Source organism: Panthera pardus, unplaced genomic scaffold (assembly GCF_024362965.1).
Source record: "Panthera pardus isolate Hobbes unplaced genomic scaffold, ASM2436296v1 HiC_scaffold_17, whole genome shotgun sequence".
Taxonomy (NCBI): Eukaryota; Metazoa; Chordata; class Mammalia; order Carnivora; family Felidae; genus Panthera; species Panthera pardus.
The window spans coordinates 83,213,501-83,230,262 of NW_026526732.1; the positions used below are offsets into that span (position 1 = coordinate 83,213,501).

The 16,762-nt window shown below is 38.8% G+C and overlaps 1 protein-coding gene and 1 long non-coding RNA gene across 7 annotated transcripts in view; one reads left to right on the forward strand and one right to left on the reverse strand.

Annotated features, from left to right (window-relative positions):
• The window catches only part of SENP6 (SUMO specific peptidase 6), a 116,674-nt gene extending 113,144 nt beyond the window's left edge, over positions 1–3,530 (reverse strand). For all 6 annotated transcript variants that reach the window (XM_019442684.2, XM_053904711.1, XM_053904714.1 and 3 more), the window contains exon 1: positions 3,353–3,530. In XM_019442684.2, coding sequence (XP_019298229.1) covers positions 3,353–3,404 — 52 coding nt within the window. In that variant the 5' untranslated portion in view covers positions 3,405–3,530. The remainder of the gene's footprint in view (positions 1–3,352) is intronic.
• Positions 3,531–6,081: 2,551 nt separating this feature from the next.
• On the forward strand, positions 6,082–15,722 carry LOC128777684 (uncharacterized). The gene is made up of 3 exons (XR_008422977.1): positions 6,082–10,106; positions 14,416–14,603; positions 15,502–15,722. It is a non-coding gene; the product is annotated as an uncharacterized LOC128777684 (long non-coding RNA).
• Positions 15,723–16,762: the final 1,040 nt, after the last annotated feature.

Genomic DNA, 16,762 nt, shown 5'->3' on the forward strand with positions numbered 1-16,762 from the left:
AAATAAGCATCTCAAACTTAATTCAACCAAAGCAGAACTATTAACTTCTCATTCCTCTACTACCAGTCTCCTCCATTTCAGTAAATGGAATTAACTCCCAAAACCTCCAACCAAAACCCTGGGGGTCATCTATGATCCCTCCCATTCTCTGATCCTCAATATACAATTTACCAAGAAGCCCTGTAAGCTTCTACATCCAAACATATCTTCAATCTACCCACTCTTCCCCAATCTCCAATGCTACCATTCTAATCCAAGATCCTCTTTTGGTTTTACTGAAGTAGAATTAATATACAATGTTATATTAGTTTCAGGTGTGCAACATATTGATTTAACAATTCTGTACATTACTCAATGCTCACCACTACAAATGTAGTCACCATCTGTTACCATAAAACATTATTACAGTAATACTGGCTATATTCCCTATGCTCTACTTTTCACTTCTGTGGGTTATTTTATAATCTAAGTTTGTACCTCTTAACACCCTTTATCTATTCTAACCCCTCTATTTTAGACTACTCCAATATTCTAACTCATGTCCCTGCTTTTACTATTCCTCTACTCTAATTCATTCTACCCAAAGTGATTTTTTAAAAAGATAAATCATATCATGACACTCCTTAGCCCCAAACTCTTAAATGACTTCCCACTTCTTACAATAAAATAAAAATTCGTCTTGAATATTAGATCTGCTGCCTCCCTTTCTTATCATTCTCTCCTTTGCTTGCTACATTTCAGCCATAATGACCTCCTTTTTGTTTCAAAAATGGAACCATACAGCATCTCAAAACTTCACAGGCATCATCCTCTCTGCCATACTCTGAAGTTAACATGTTACCTTAATTCAGGTGTCACCTCCTCGAGAGGGAGTTTACTGACTTTAATATTATGTAAAATAGCTTTTCCACTCCTTTATTGCTCTGTATATTCCTGTCTTTATCACACTGCTACCACCTTGTTCCAAGAGTAAGAAATACAATGGTGAAAAAACAAAGTCACTATTTTCACGGAGCTCATATTTTAGTAAGATTGAAAAACAAATTTATCAAGTGATAAGTGTTACGAACAATAAAACAGAATAAGGGAATACCATGGGTTTGTATGTGTGACAGCGGGACATTTTATGTAGGTCGTCAGGTCTGAGTAGACATGAACAAAGTGAAAAAGGGAACTTTATGAAAACATGGAGTAAAATTATTCTAGGGGCTTCTGGGTGGCTCAGTCGGTTAAGTGTCCAATTTCAGATCAGGTCATGATCTCACGGTTGTGGGTTCAAGCCCTGAGTCAAGCTCTGTGCTGACTGTTCAGAGCCTGGAGCCTGCTTCGGATTCTGTCTCTCTCTCTGACCCTCCCCTGCTCGCACTCTGCCTCTCTCTCCCGCTCAAAAATAAACAAACATTAAATTTTTTAAAAAATTATTCTAAATGGATTTTTACTTATTTATTAATGCAGTACAATATATGAAAACCAGATATGAGAAACTGAAATCCTTGCTTTCCCTTATGCTCATATTCTAAACAAGTTACCATTTGCTTTCCTTATGAGAACGTGGAAGACAAGGTGAAACTCAAAATTATTATAACTGTACATTCCTAGACCCTTAAGTTAGATCCAACTAAGAGCGATAGCTTGAAATTCACAATCAGCCCAATACTTGTTGGCTGTATTTATGCTCTTTCCATCCTTCCTATGTTCATCTAGTTAGAACTTAAACTGAACCAGAAGCCTATAGAAGTCCAAAAGTTACCTAAGTACAAAAATATAATCAATCATCTGCATACTGAATGTACTAAGTAAGCATCAGTAACAGTAAGACATCTTTGGAGGTTCCAATAGCAAAACAAAAAATAACAGCACACAACACCACCTGTAACACAAGTTGCACCACTCTCGGCCTCTAATAGATATCTATTCTGCCCAAACAAGAATGGAGGTAAAACAGAGGTAATATGAAATGAACCCAGAAAAACTTAGAAGCTTTCCACATCTTCCCACTAGGAATCCCATACAAAACTCCCATCACTTTTAAATAAAGGCTGACTTACATAGCCATGTAAGTTTTTCTTTTGTTTTTGTTTTTTTGCTTTGCTATACTCAAGGAAGAATTAAGAAAATTAAGATCTCTTTCCCTATCCACCTCTATTAGGCCCTATTTGTTCAGAGTAATATTGAGGACCTACTGTAGTCCAGGCACTGTTCCAGGTGCTGTTAATAAAACCATAAACAAGGCAATACCTATCCCTCTACACCCTCTTACAGAATACCTACACCACAGTTAAGATATATTTTCTTAATTGAGAAATGTTTCTAATCAATTATTTTTTTTAAAGATTGCTTATCTTGTATATGAAAATCAACTTTGTCAAAGTATCCAGCTAATCCTTTTTAACAATCACTGCACAGTAAGCTCATTTTTCTAAACATGTTTATAAACAATTTATATTTAATTTGGAATAAACACTGAACCCATACTCAAATTGAGCAATGCAAACACTCAAGTTCCTGGTCCACAGTCACAACGGATTTATCAGTATTTGAGAGTCCGTATTTATATGGGCAAGGAACCAATATTGTTACCCATTACCACCATTCCCAACAATAACATGCAGCGTTTCTTAAGACTTAGTCCACCTACAACAAATGTTTGGCTTTCCCTCACAAGTGAATAAAAATGGAACCACCCAAACTTTGTCTATTAGCTTTGGTGACCGTCCCCAAATTGACATTGTGAATCTCGTTCTATATTTTCAGATAAATTATGTTATAAAATATCTTTAGCAAAACACTTCGTAAGAACATCAGACATGGCCAGACTTAATCTGAATACTGGATGCAAAAGGAAGCCCGAAGCTCTGCGAAACAGAAAGAGCAGAGAGCGTACATGAAACATACCCAAGTAAAACTACCTCTCCCCTCCCTACTTAGGATTGGCCCCCAATTTCACCCAACCTTAGCAATCTGAAACTTTCCATCAACACCAAACAAGATGCGACTGCCATCCGCTCTCATCTTTAGGCCACCACCAAAAAATTTTAAATGTCAAAGACTTAACGCGTGCACTCTCAGGGGACACCCACCAACTCCAGCTCGCAGCGGTATCCACCCGCGCCCTCTCGGCCATGTCCGCCCCCAGCCAAGCTCCTCGCACCGGTGGACTCGAACCCAGCGCGCTCGCAGCACATTCCCTCCCAGCCATCGCCCGGGCAGCTCCCGCCCCCCCCCCCCCCCCCGTACCTCTGCCGCCCCCAAACCCACCCTGTGCGAATAACTGAATATCCGGAGACCAGGAGGGCCACACTTCCCTGTATTTCCCCCACCCTATCCCCTGCAAGGGCAGAAATAGGTGTACCTTCCAGAAAAGTAATCTCCCCTGCGCTGCCGCCGCTCTTGCCAGCCGCCATCTTCCTCCTCCCACGCCGCCTCCTTCTTAATCCATGGCCCACACCACCGCCGCGCTTGCCGGGATGAGGGGCCGCGCCGCAGGAGGGTAGCCGCCGCAGGGTTGCGGGCCTAGAACTCGGCCGTTAGGGGGGCGGCGCTCCCACGGCCAGATGGGCCTACACAAAAGCAGGCCAGGCGCTCCCGGGCCTATCCGCGGGCTGGCGGGTGGCAAGGCCCGCGGCCTGGACTTCTCCTCAGGCCCCTCCGGGGGAACGCGAGCGGCGGCGACGGCGACGGCGCTTCCCGGGCCCGGTTCCTCTCGGCCCACGACTCCCCATCCACCGCCTACCCAGGCCGCCTGAGACGCTTTCCCCAGCCGCGGGACCCAGGAAGAGAGGCTGAAGGCGAGCACACAAACACACCTCCCTTCGTCTCGGGCCGTAAAATGGCCGCAGCCGCCGCGCCGGGGCGGCGAGGTCTCGGCGACCGTCAGGCGCCCCCAGGCCCTTCGCTCCCTCTGCCGCCGCCGCCGCCGCCGCCGCTACGGCCGTCCGCCCACCCCGCCCAGGCGTGAATGCATCAGCGGAGGCCTTTGCGACTGTCCATGTGGACAGGGGTGGGTCTCCTCTGCCACCGCCTCGCGTCCGTCGCCACAGCAGCTCCAGCCGCCGCCGCTGCCGCTCCTCCCCCACGGGCGCTGGAGCTGCCGCCCGGCTCCCGCCCCCACCGCGACGCCGCCGCCCCCAGCGCCGCTCCCCCTCAGGAGCCCGGGCTCGGCTCGCGGGCAGAACGGTCTGCGGCGCCGCACGGAACACCGACTTGAGGCTCCAGACGCCGTGGCTCTCGGTGGAGCGGGCCCTGCGCGGCGCCGACTCGGCCTGGACGCGTTTCGTCCAAAAAAAGTCTCGACCGCCGAGGGCCCCATGGCAGACCTGGTGTGTGAGCGCTTCTAAGCCAGGCTGGTGATGAGCTTGGGTTCTGTGGCACCACAGTTGCCTAAAAAAAAATGTTAGAAGTTCCTTTCTTTGACCAGGCCTTAGAATTTAACCATAGTCAACTGAAGAGCGTAGGTAGAGTGAAGTAGGGCAACCACATGTTAAGAAAATGATTTGTGGTCTTCATTTTTAAAAGAAGCTTTCAAAATAATTTATCAAGGAAGAGTCTACAGTACATTTTGGATGACAGTGTAAAAAAAAAAAAAAAATCCTGTCATACGTGCCTGAGACTTCAAAATCCATACCCTGCCTTACAAATCAGGCCTTATAATTAATTGCAGGTTATTATATCGTGTTTATTTTCTCTTTTCCTTTTTTCTTTGGCTTTTTACAATTACAAAAGTAAGGCATTCATTAACGAAAATCTGGAATACAGGAAAGGGAAGTGATGCCTGGCTCCACCACCAAAACTCAATTCTTTTAGGTGTGTAGTCCTCTAAGCGAACATTTTTCTTAAATCCCTCACTATTCCTCTTTAAAAAACGAAAATTTCTGCTATGTATCTCATTGAAAATCCAACAGCAGAAAAGGTATGATTAAAGTGCAGTCTTTGAGGAATGAACTGCTCTAATTAGTTTGTCCTGTTAGCCAAGGCATAGGCAGAAAATCTTTCCCTTTAAAACTTCTTTTAAAATCTTATCCTAACATGAATAACCTTTCCTGATTTAGTATAAGTAACATAATGAATGTAATTTATTATAATTTGTTGCTTGAGGATGTTGAATGATCCAGTTGTGATGCTCTATGACATAGTCTGTGCCAGTGACAGTATAATACTGAGTTGTGTAAATAACAGGCAGATGTGGGTGACTGGACTCATTTGTACAGACTCCAAAATACAGTTTTAAAAAATAATCTCTCATTTAAAAATAGATGCATACTGGCTTTGAAAATGGAAAAAGGTGTGGGAAGTCAAGGAATGTGGGTGGCCTCTGGAAGCCAGCTTTCAGAAAAGGCAAGGAAATGGATTCTGTTAGAGCTTCCAGAAAGCAAAGCCAACACCTTGATTTTAACTCAGTGAGACGGAACGTCCGGACCACTGACCTTACAGAACTGTAAGATAATAAATTTTTGCTAAGTTGCTAAATTAGTGGTCCTTTGTTGCAGCAGCCGCAGAAAACTAATATACATGGAATGGGAAACAAGGTGGAGTTACATAAAAGACGTCTTTTGAGCAGCCTGAGGTAGGATCTTTAAGACAAAGTCCATTGTTTTGTGTTAACGAATTTCAGCTAATGTCTATGGGAACACATAATTCCAACTTGAAAAATGTGGCATCAAAATCACCTGGAAAGGCTTGTTAAAACAGGTTGCTCTACCCCACCCCTAGAGTTTCTGATTCAGCGGGTCTGGAGTGCACCTGAAAATTTGCATTTTTAATAAGTTCCCAAGGTGTTACAACATGCTGCTGATTAGGGGACCACATTATGAAAACCACTAGATTAAACAATCTCTAAATTTCCTTTCAGTTTAATTCCATGAGTCTGCAATTACAAGTGAAATGATCAGTTTCCATGTTAAAGTATAAGATTAAAGATATTTCAGAAATCACTACTCCTCCTTGTGAACATTATCATTTAAAAACTGATAGTATCATGTGACTCTTAAGGTACTCCGGCCTAGAAAAAGATTGAGGATATGTCCTTGAAATATAGCTATATTTATTATATATGCATATATATATATATATATATATATATATATGTGTGTATATGTTTAATATATTTACAAATGTAGCCTTTTTTTATATGTACATTTTGAATGATACCCAGGGGTGTTACTAAGAATGCTTTTGAATGGTAGAAATACAAAATGTTAGAATTACAAAACCAATTCTCTGAGTTATACAATCAATTTTTATTACAAGTTTAGCATGTCTTTATTGCTTAAATTTAGCAAATTCTATTAAGATGTAAGCTAACCTGTCATATTTAACACAATTTAATTCTGGCATAAAAGATAAATAGAAAAGTTAGACTAAAGCTTGAATGGATGTGTAATTACAGTAGATAAAAAAAGCTACTTTATTTTTCTAATTATTCCATTAAAAATTTTTGGGAAAAAAGGAAAAACAAAGCAGAGATCTGCCACCCAAAATTTTAATTCTAATTCTAAAGCCCTCTCTTTTCTAATAGCATTTTACTTACTTAGTCTGGTCATCCAGTACCAAGTTTAAATTCTAAACCTGGTCTTCCATACTCAACAATGCAAACATCTCATCTCCAACCACAATGGTCAGTGGTATTGACCAAAGGACCCATGTCTGCAAGGCAACACAATCATCCTATGCAAACAGAATTCAGAGGAAAACAGGGTGGAGACTGATGACAGGATCTTTTGGAGGATCCAAGAGCATGAGACCCTCTCCAAAGCTACTCTTCTGCCGAGATTCTTTACTCAGTACATAGTATTGGCATCCACCCAGTTTCACAAACTAGAAACCTAGGAATCATCTTTTACTTGCTTTTTTTAATTAAATCTACATCCTTGAATATATCTTTAGCTTATTTTTTTAAGTTTATTTGTTTATTTTGAGAGAGACAGACAGTGCAAGTGGGGGGAGGGACAGAGAGAGGGAGAGAGAGAGAATCCCAAGCAGGCTCAGCACTGCCAGTACGAAGCCTGACGTGCGGCTCGAACCCACGAAACGATGAGATCATGACCTGAGCCGAAACCAAGAGCTGGACACTTAACCAACTGAGCCACCCAGGCACCCCATGTCCTTGAACATATCTTAAATCTATTCACATTTTTTCCAATTCCAATGAGCCCATCCTAGTCTTAGCCAGGGTGGCTCAGCCATACTACTGTAATAACAGCTTCAAACAGGCCATTCCATGGTCTCTCTGCCCACCCTCTAATCCATTCCTCACACAAAAGCTATAATGATCTTAAAAAATAAAAAAAATCAGATCAAAGCACCTTCCCACTAAAACCATTCAAAGGTTTCCTGTTGCTCTTAGGATAAACTCCTAAATCCTTAATCGGTCTACTGGGCCCTCCCTACCTACTTCACCAGCCTCATCTTTAACAGCATTTTCACCTTCTCGGTTAAGCTCCAACCATTTTGTTCTTTCAGTTCCACAAATGCTTCATCTTCTTTTCTACTTTAAAGACTTTGGACACGTTTTATCCTCCATCTGCAATGCATTTTTTGTCTAAATAGGGACTTGCACCAGTAGGGTAATACATATCTGCTGAATAAAACAACATATTTAAAATAATCTTTGTCAAGGAAAATTCAGAATTGTAGAATTCTAGAACCTGGATTCCTTAGTTACCATCTAATTCAGTCTTCTCAGAAGTCCAGAAAATGTCTTTGCCCAAAGTAACATTGTGGTAAAAAGCTATGATAAAGGCCCTAAAACGGATCAGCAATCCAGATGTGAACCTGGGGCCTGGGTTTGAAGATTACAATGCTGAAGCAACTTGAGCTCTTTCCAGGAGGCCAGGAACTGACTGAAGGAGGACTTGTGTTGGTAATAGATACATAATAACAAAGCTTCCTCTCTGTATTTGGCTACAAAATCTTCTTTTGTATCACCATTGTATCCTCCATTTTAGCCAGATTTAAAATTCCTCGTATAAAACTATAGTTGACCCTTGACCAACATGGGTTTGAATTGCATGCTTCCACTTATGCATGGAATTTTTTCAATACATAGAACTGTAAATGTATTTTCTCTTCTTTATGATTTATAAATAACATTTCCTTGTCTCTGGCTTATTTTATTATAAGAATATTGTATGTAATGCATATAACATACAAAATATGTGTTAATTGACAATGTTGTCAGCAAGACTTTGGTCAACAGATAAGTTTTAGGGGAATTAAAAGTTATATGCAGATTTCCTATTGCATGAGGGATTGGTGCCTTGGGACCAAGGACCCCTGACTTGTTCAAGGGTCAACTGTATTTGAATAAACTGATTCATATTTTATGCTGGTAGAGCTTAATAATTATTAATAAAATAATGCAGTTTAAATACATATATTTCTTTGAAAACGCAATTATCAATCTTGTTCTTTTAAACACTATACTTCAAAGTACAGCATAGGGGTGCCTGAGTAGCTCAGTTGGTTAAGCCTCCAACTTTGGCTCAAGTCATGATCTTACGGTTCATGAGTTGGAGCCCAAGTCAGGCTCTTTGCTGTCAGTGCAGAGCTCCTTCGGATCCTCTGTCACCTTCTCTCTCCGCCCCTCATTTGCTCACCCACTCTCTCTCTTTCAAAAATAAATAAACATTAAAAAAAGCACAGCATATAGTTAGTCCTTGACTAAATATAAGTTTCAGAAGACAATAGCAGGTTCTGAAAATTATGTCCGGTTGATAGTTTTTGAAGGTCTAAGTGCATTTGTGTCAGATAAAATGAATATAATGAAATGAAAGTCATGTATAATTTTCTGTTATAAGGATGCAAGTTTCTGTTTTTAACATAATTTCTACAATATTCCACTTCACTTTCAACTTGTTGATTGTCTTATTTTTGCTCTTGTATAATCCTACCATGCTTCATGGCTTAAGTGAAGCTGAAACTAATATTTTTTTTAAATGTCAATAAATATATCCTTAGAATAACACAAATTTCTTGTAATGGTTCCTACCAGATATCTTTAGTGTCAACATTTATAAATGGACAGTGAAGTTTTCAAGTGACTTTCCTAGACCCTTGGCACTTTTGCTTTCGTGGGTCCCTTCCACAAGAATCACGTTAAAAAAAATTTAGGCTAGGTTTATAGTACTATATATGAAGCTATGTTTTTAAAATTTTTTAAGTTTATTTATTTATTTGAGGGGGGAGGGGCTGAGAGAAATAGGGGGAGAGAGAGAGTCCCAAGCAGGCTCTGTGCTAATGGCACAGAGCCCAATGTGTGTCTTGATCCCATGAATTATGAGATCATAACCTGAGCAGAAATCAAGAGTCAGAGTCTCCACCAACTGAGCCACTTAGGTACCCCAAAACTATATTTCCAATTAAAATGTTTAAGGTAGGTTTTTTTTGCCCCAAAACTGCTTTGGTCTAAAGAGATAATCTAGGCTGGATTGTTATATATTTGTTATCATGATGTTAATTCTTTCTTCTGATTTTAAAAGAACATTAAAACATTTTTCACAAGGCTTTGAAAGTATAGGCCACAGGCACTGTGCTTCCTGTGCCTAATGGATGTCAGCTGTGTAGATGACTGCTGGATCCTTTCATGTTCATTACTGGAAATTATCACATGAAAATCATATCTAGCTGAACTCTGAGGCAGTGGTGCTTACACTTTAACATGCATAAAAATCAACTGGACAGCTTGTAAAACAGTTTCCTGGGCCCCATCTCAAACCATCTAATTCAGTAGGTCACCGTGGGGGCCATGAATTTGCATTTCTAATAAGCTCAAAGGTAATGGGGGTGTGCTGATCTGACAACCACACTTCAGGAACCAGTGCTTGGAGTAATGTATGTATCTAAATGTTTCGTTTACACAAAGGCAGTGCTCTCAATATGATTTGCTAGGTATATTATCTACATCTCCTAACCAGCATTTCTTGACACATAGTAACAAAAACATCTATCGTTATTTTTGTTTTAGAAGTGGAAACAGACCCAAAAGTTTGAAAACTTTCCCAAGATGACTCAGCTAGGAAAGTCTAAAGCTGGAACTTGAGCCCACATCTATTTAGACTCCAACGTTCATGCTCCCCTATTTTCATTATCATATGGCAGTGATCTCAAAGGTAAAATATAATCATTGGCCTAGAGGCAAAATCTTAAACATGAAATAATGCATAAAAATGGTAGAGACTAGACTTTATCTAGACTTTCACTGTTGTATTTGCCCTTATTAAAGTTTGCTGATTGCCTTCTTTCCGGCTCTTTATTCCTCAGTTCTTTAAAAAAAATTTTGTTTATGTTTATTTAGTTTTTGAGAGAGACAGACAGAGCATGAGTGGCAGAGGGGCAGAGAGAGAGAGGGAGCCACAGAATCCGAAGTGGGCTCCAGGCTCTGAGCTGTCAGCACAGAGCCTGACATGGGGCTCAAACTCTTGGACCGTGAGGTCATGACCTGAGCTGAAGTCGGACGCTCAACTGACTGAGCCATCCAGGTGCCCCTATTCCTCAGTTCTTATCTCCAGTTAGTAACAGCAAAAGGAATATAGTAATGGCTTGCAACATAACTTTCTGAAAGTGCTGTGCAGTAATGCTAACTTCCAACTAAGGTTGTTTGGGATTTTTCATTTTTCATTAACTTCACTTTGCAATTTAAACTGCTGAACAAGTCAACAAACTTAAATCCTTAAAGCACCAAAAAAGTAAGGGTTAGCTTGCACTCAGAGTTTGAAATTTAAACACCTTCACCTTATGAAGTTAAAAATATCATTTTATAAGTAGCTTCCTCATTCATTTTCTTAATATTCTCTCATTATAAACACATGACCTAATCACTTTCTCTTTCTCAGTCTATACATCTGTGTGTGTGTGTGTGTGTGTGTGTGTGTGCGTGTGTGTGTGCGTGTGTGTGTGTGTTTCCTACTGCTTTTCTTTCTCTGATTCTTTTATTCATCAAGAACACAGTCTAAAACAGATATAGGCTATTTTCTAAGTTATATTTTTTAAGAAAATGCTTTGATGACCTCAAAGTTTACCAAACCTTTGCCCACCACCCTAGTGTAAAGGGGCACAGTGATTTTTACCAATCACACAGACATAATAAGTACCGAAAGATATATTACAAGGATAAAGAAATGATCATATACATCATGGAGCATTCATTTAATGAAATGCTTTGCAGCTATTTAAACCCATGAAATAGATCTGTTTGTACTGATCAGGAAAGTAGCTATGATTAATTAAAAAGAAAAAGCAAATTATAGTTCAATTTCCTTTTCATAAAAATAAATTTATGAATATATATAATAATCTGTGTAGCATAGGGTATTTCAGAGGAAAGCGGTTAGAGGATTGATGTGGAGGACTTTGTCTTCTTTGTTATGGAATTTTATAGGTTTTGGATTATGAGGTAACTTACTTTTTTAGCATTTTTCAGTATTTTCAAATAATTTTAAGCTAATAAATAAAGCCATGTTTTTTAGATATTTCTTGAACCTTCAAAGTTTAACAGTATTGGGGCACTTGGGTGACTCAGTTGGCTAAGAGTTCGACTTCAGCTCAGGTCATGATCTCACAGTTCTTGATTTCAAGTCCCCCATCTGACAGCAGAGAGCCCACTTCAAATCCTCTGTCTCCCTCTCTCTCTTCTCTTCCCCCACTTGCTCTCTCTCTCTCTCTCAAAAATAAATAGACATTAAAAAAAAGTTTAACAGTATTATCTAATCATTTTTTAAAATGTTGTTTCTTGAAACAAAAATATGGTCATGGTGGACTTTCCCAGTTTGTATATTTATCCTCATCTGTCAGGCCTTTTCCCATCCTTAAAGTGTTTAAAATTTTAGGTATGAAAACAATACAAATTCAATAATCTTGGAGGTGGGAAGACTATTTTATGTATCAATTTTGACAGTTCCAGATTATTACAGTTGATTCCTTTATTTTCTATTTCTAGTATTTGGTTTGTATACATTAGTCTTGAAACCACCATGGAATTAGGTGGAATCAAATGAAGTTGCTGGATTTTTCAAGTAAAAAATGGTCAGATGTTGGGGCACTTGGGTGGCTCAGTCAGTTAAGCATCTGGCTCAGGTCATGATCTCATGGTTTGTGAATTTGAACCCCACATCAGTCTGTGCACTGACTGTGCAGAACCTGCTTGGGATTCTCTCTCTGTCTCTGTCTCTCCTTCTCTCTCTGCTTCTCCTCCACTTGTGCATTCTGTTTCTCTCTCTCTCAAAATAAATTTAAAAACTTAAAAATAATTGGTTAGATGTTGGTACTTTCTTATGGCTCTACCTAAAAATCAATAGCTATCCTGAATTAAGTCATATGATATCTTTACCTAGAAAATAATTATGGAAAATTTAGATTTGTCTTAATATTATATTATATACACATGAAAACATAATATTACAAAGCTTGGTTTATTAAAGGTATAGTTTACATGGTGACTACATTAAACCTATAATACAGGCATGTACTACAACCTTGGTTTCAATGTATTAGAAGAGCAAACAGTATGATATTATTAAGAATACATGCCAGCAAATATCCATAATGTGATAAATTGGAGATTTAGGTTCTTTTTTTTTAATGTTTTTAAGGTTCATTTATATCTGAAGGAGAGAGATACAGAGCATGAGTGGGGAGAGGCAGAGAGAGAGACACACACAGAATTCAAAGCAGGCTCTGTCAGTACAGAACCCGACATGGAGCCTGAACTCACAAACCGTGAGATCATGACCTAAGCCAAAGTCGGATGCCCAACCAACTGAACCACCCAGGTGCCCCGCAGATTTAGGTTCTTATGAAATCATCTCATTTGGGGAGATGGAAGGAGATGTCAGGACTTTGAAGTTTATTTATTTTGAGAGGGGGGGAGCAGCACAGTGAGAGAGGGAGAGAGAATCCCAAGCAGGGCTTGATCTCATGAACCATGAGAGCATGACCTGAGCCAAAATCAAGAGTTGGGCTTAACCGACTGAGCCACCTAGGTGCCCCATAGATATCAGGCCTTTAATGAGGAATTACTTAAAAAATGTTTAGGGCATTGTTCATGGTTGATAGCAGAATGCTCTCTGCTATCATAAGTACATGAGATAAACACCTCACCTTTCTTCACAGAGAAGAGCACAGTGCTTTTTGTAGAGAATAAAACAGTCTGTACTGCTACATTAGGTTTCACCACTGAAGTGCTATTCAAAGACAAGGAATAACTCTCCATTTGTTGAATAAGCCTGTATAGAATAAAACATAACAACATAATATTCTATAGATTTGTCATAAAAATCAGTGGTATGAAAAAAAAATGTTTATGATTATTTCCTCTTGGGAAAAAGTCATACTTTAGTAATGTTTTAAATCAGAATATATAGTGAATTAGAAAACATTTTGTATTGTTCAGCATTTTATGCCCATGAAAGTATTTTATTTTCTACATATTACTTTGTAATCCTAAGCAAGATAAACCATTTAGGTATTTGGTTCTATGAATGGGTCTTCACCGTGCAAAGGCCCTTGCCTCTTATGTAATAAACTGGACACTGTAGGTCAAGTCCCATTTCTGATAGACAGGAATAGGCTAGGGAGCATTATGTAAAATCAGAACTAAAGCTGCAAACACTAGTGCTGAGACCCTACCTTACTCCTCCAGTCCCTTTTCCCAGAGGGGACTTTGTGCATGACTTCCAATAAGCCATGGTCCTAGGGAGCCATTAACACCATGTCAGTTACCAGTCATATCTAACCTGAAGGGGAGACAATTTGGACTGGGTGAGAGTCTATCCTGAGACCAGGCATGAAAGAAAAGAGGAATAGGAAGTTGATGCAATTTCCTTATTACCTACTGTGATGACTAAATTAGCCTACTTGAAAACAATGTTAAGTACCTGATCTATTTGCTTTAAGTCATGTATATAGGTTAGGCAGCATTTAGTATGGATTTAGAAACTATCTGGAATATTAGGGTCTTAAATCAACTAAGAATATGCGGGCTAACATTCCTAAGACTTTTTTTTTTTAATTGCTGTGATAATGTAAACTCTTCTGCAATACCATAATGGGAGAAAAAGAATCCTGGCGTACTTGATTAAATAAATTCTCTAATGTTGTTGAGATAGTTGACCCATTTAAATAAAACATTATAGGAATCTATCTTTCCTCAAAATGGGTATGTATGTATACCTCTGGCAGAGAAATCAAACCAAATGTAAAAGTTAGATACAAAAATAAATTTGTCATTTTCCAGCATCTGGCATGGTGTTGTAGAGATATTCAATAAATATTTGCTAAAGTATTTTATAATTTATGTACTTTTTATCTTTTTGAGTCTGGATATATTTATAGGTTTGGTGGTTTGTATAGCCAAACCTACTGGACTGAAATTTTAGTATGGAATAGTGCACTGTGATGCAAAATTTTTTTTTTCTCTTGTAGTAATAGGATCAGCCCTTGAACATGGACTTGGCTTCTCCCCAGTGGCAGACCTGGGACATAACTGTGAGCAAAGAGTACTGGAGAGTACATGCATTCTCACTACTAATATGCACTTTTATTCAACATAGTACTGGAAGCCTTCACCACAGCAATCAGACAACAAAAAGAAATGAAAGGCATCCAAATTGGTAAGGACGAAGTTAAACTATCACTATTTGTAGATGACATGATACTATATATGGAACACCCTAAGGACTCCACAAAAAAGCTTAAGAACTAATAAATGAATTGAGTTAAGTTCCAAGGTACAAAATTAATATATAGAAATGGTTGCATTTCTATGTACTAATAATAAAGTATCAGAAATAGAAATTGAGACAACATTTCCAAAAAGAATAAAGCACTGAAGAATAAATTTAATCACAGAGGTGTAAAACCTATACTCTGAAAACTGTAAGACATTGGTAAAAGAAATTGAAGATGACACAAATAAGTGGAAAGATATACCTTGCTCATGGATTGGAAGAATTAATGTTTTAAAATGTCCATACTACCAAAGCAATCTACAGATTTAATATAATCTATCGTAAAATGTCAACAACATTTTTCACAGAACTAGAGCAAATAATCCCAAAAGTTGTAGGGTACCACAAAAGACCCCAGATAGCCAAAGAGTCTTGAGAAAGAAAAACAAAGCTGGAGGTATCACAATCCCAGATTTTAAGATATACTATAAAGTGGTAGTAATCAAGATAATATGGTATTGGCGCAAAAATAGACACATAGATCAATGGAATGTAATAGTCCCAAAAAATGACACTTATATAGTCATTTAATCTACAACAAACGAAGCAAGAATATATAATGGGGTAAAGACAGTCTCTTCAATAAATGGTGCTGAGAAAACTGAACATCTACGTGCAAAATAATGAAACTGGACTACTTTTTTATACCATATACAAAAATAAACTTAAAATACATTAAAGATTTAAATATCAGACCAGAAACCATAAAAAATTGAAGAAAACAGGCAATAAGCACTTGGGTAGTGGCCTTAACATATATATTTTTGGATCTGCCTCCTAGGCAAGAGCAACAAATGCAAAAATAAGAAAATGGGACCACATCAAACTGAAAAGCTTTTGCACAGTGAAGAAAACCATCAACAAAACAAAAAGGCAGTTTGCTGAATGGAAGAAGATATTTGCAAAAGATATAACTGATAAGGGTTATCTATCCAAAATATATAAAGAACTCACACAGCTCAATAAAAACAACCCAAACAATCCAATTAAAGAACGTGCATAGAGGGCACCTGGGTGGCTCAGTCAGTTGAGCGACTGACTTCGGCTCAGGTCTGATCTCACGGTTTGTGAGTTTGAGCTCCGTGTCAGGCTCTGTGCTGACAGCTCAGAGCCTGCTTCTGATTCTGCATCTCCCTCTCTCTCTGCCCCTCCCCCACTCATGCTGTCTCTCTGTCTCAGAAATAAATAAACATTAAAAATTTTTTTAGGGGCGCCTGGGTGGCTCAGTCGGTTGGGCGTCCGACTTCAGTTCAGGTCACGATCTCGCGGTTCGCGAGTTTGAGCCCCATGTGGGGCTCTGGGCTGATGGCTCAGAGCCTGGAGCCTGCTTCCGATTCTGTGTCTCCCTCTCTCTCTGCCCCTCCCCCGTTCATGCTGTGTTTCTCTCTGTCTCAAAAATAAATAAACGTTAAAAAAAAAATTAATAAAAAAAAATTTTTTTTTTAAATGGGCAGAGGACCTGAATAAACATTTCTCAAAACACACACGCACGTGCACACACACACACACAAACAAAAAAACATACAGATGGCTAACAGACACATGAAAATACGCTCAACATCACTAATCAATAGGAAAATGCAAATCAATGGCATAATGAGATGTCACCTCAATCTTATTAGAAAGGCTATCACCAAAAAGACAACAAATAAAAAGTGTTGTCAAGGATGTGGAAGCAAAGGAACACTTGTGCATTGTTGGTGGGAATGTAAAATGTCATGACCACTGTGGAAAATAGTATGGAGGTTCCTCAAAAAATCAATAATAGAAATACATGATCCAGCAATTCCACTCTGGATATTTATCCAAAGAATATGAAAAAACACTAACTCGGAAAGATATCTTCACCCCTATGTTCATTGCAGTACTATTTATAATAGTCAAGACATGGAAGCAACATAAGTGTCCATTGATAGAAGAATGGATACAGAATGTGATATATATATATATATATATATATATATATATATATATGTAATATGTATTACATATATATATATATATATATTAGGTATATGTTATATATAATGAAATATTACTCA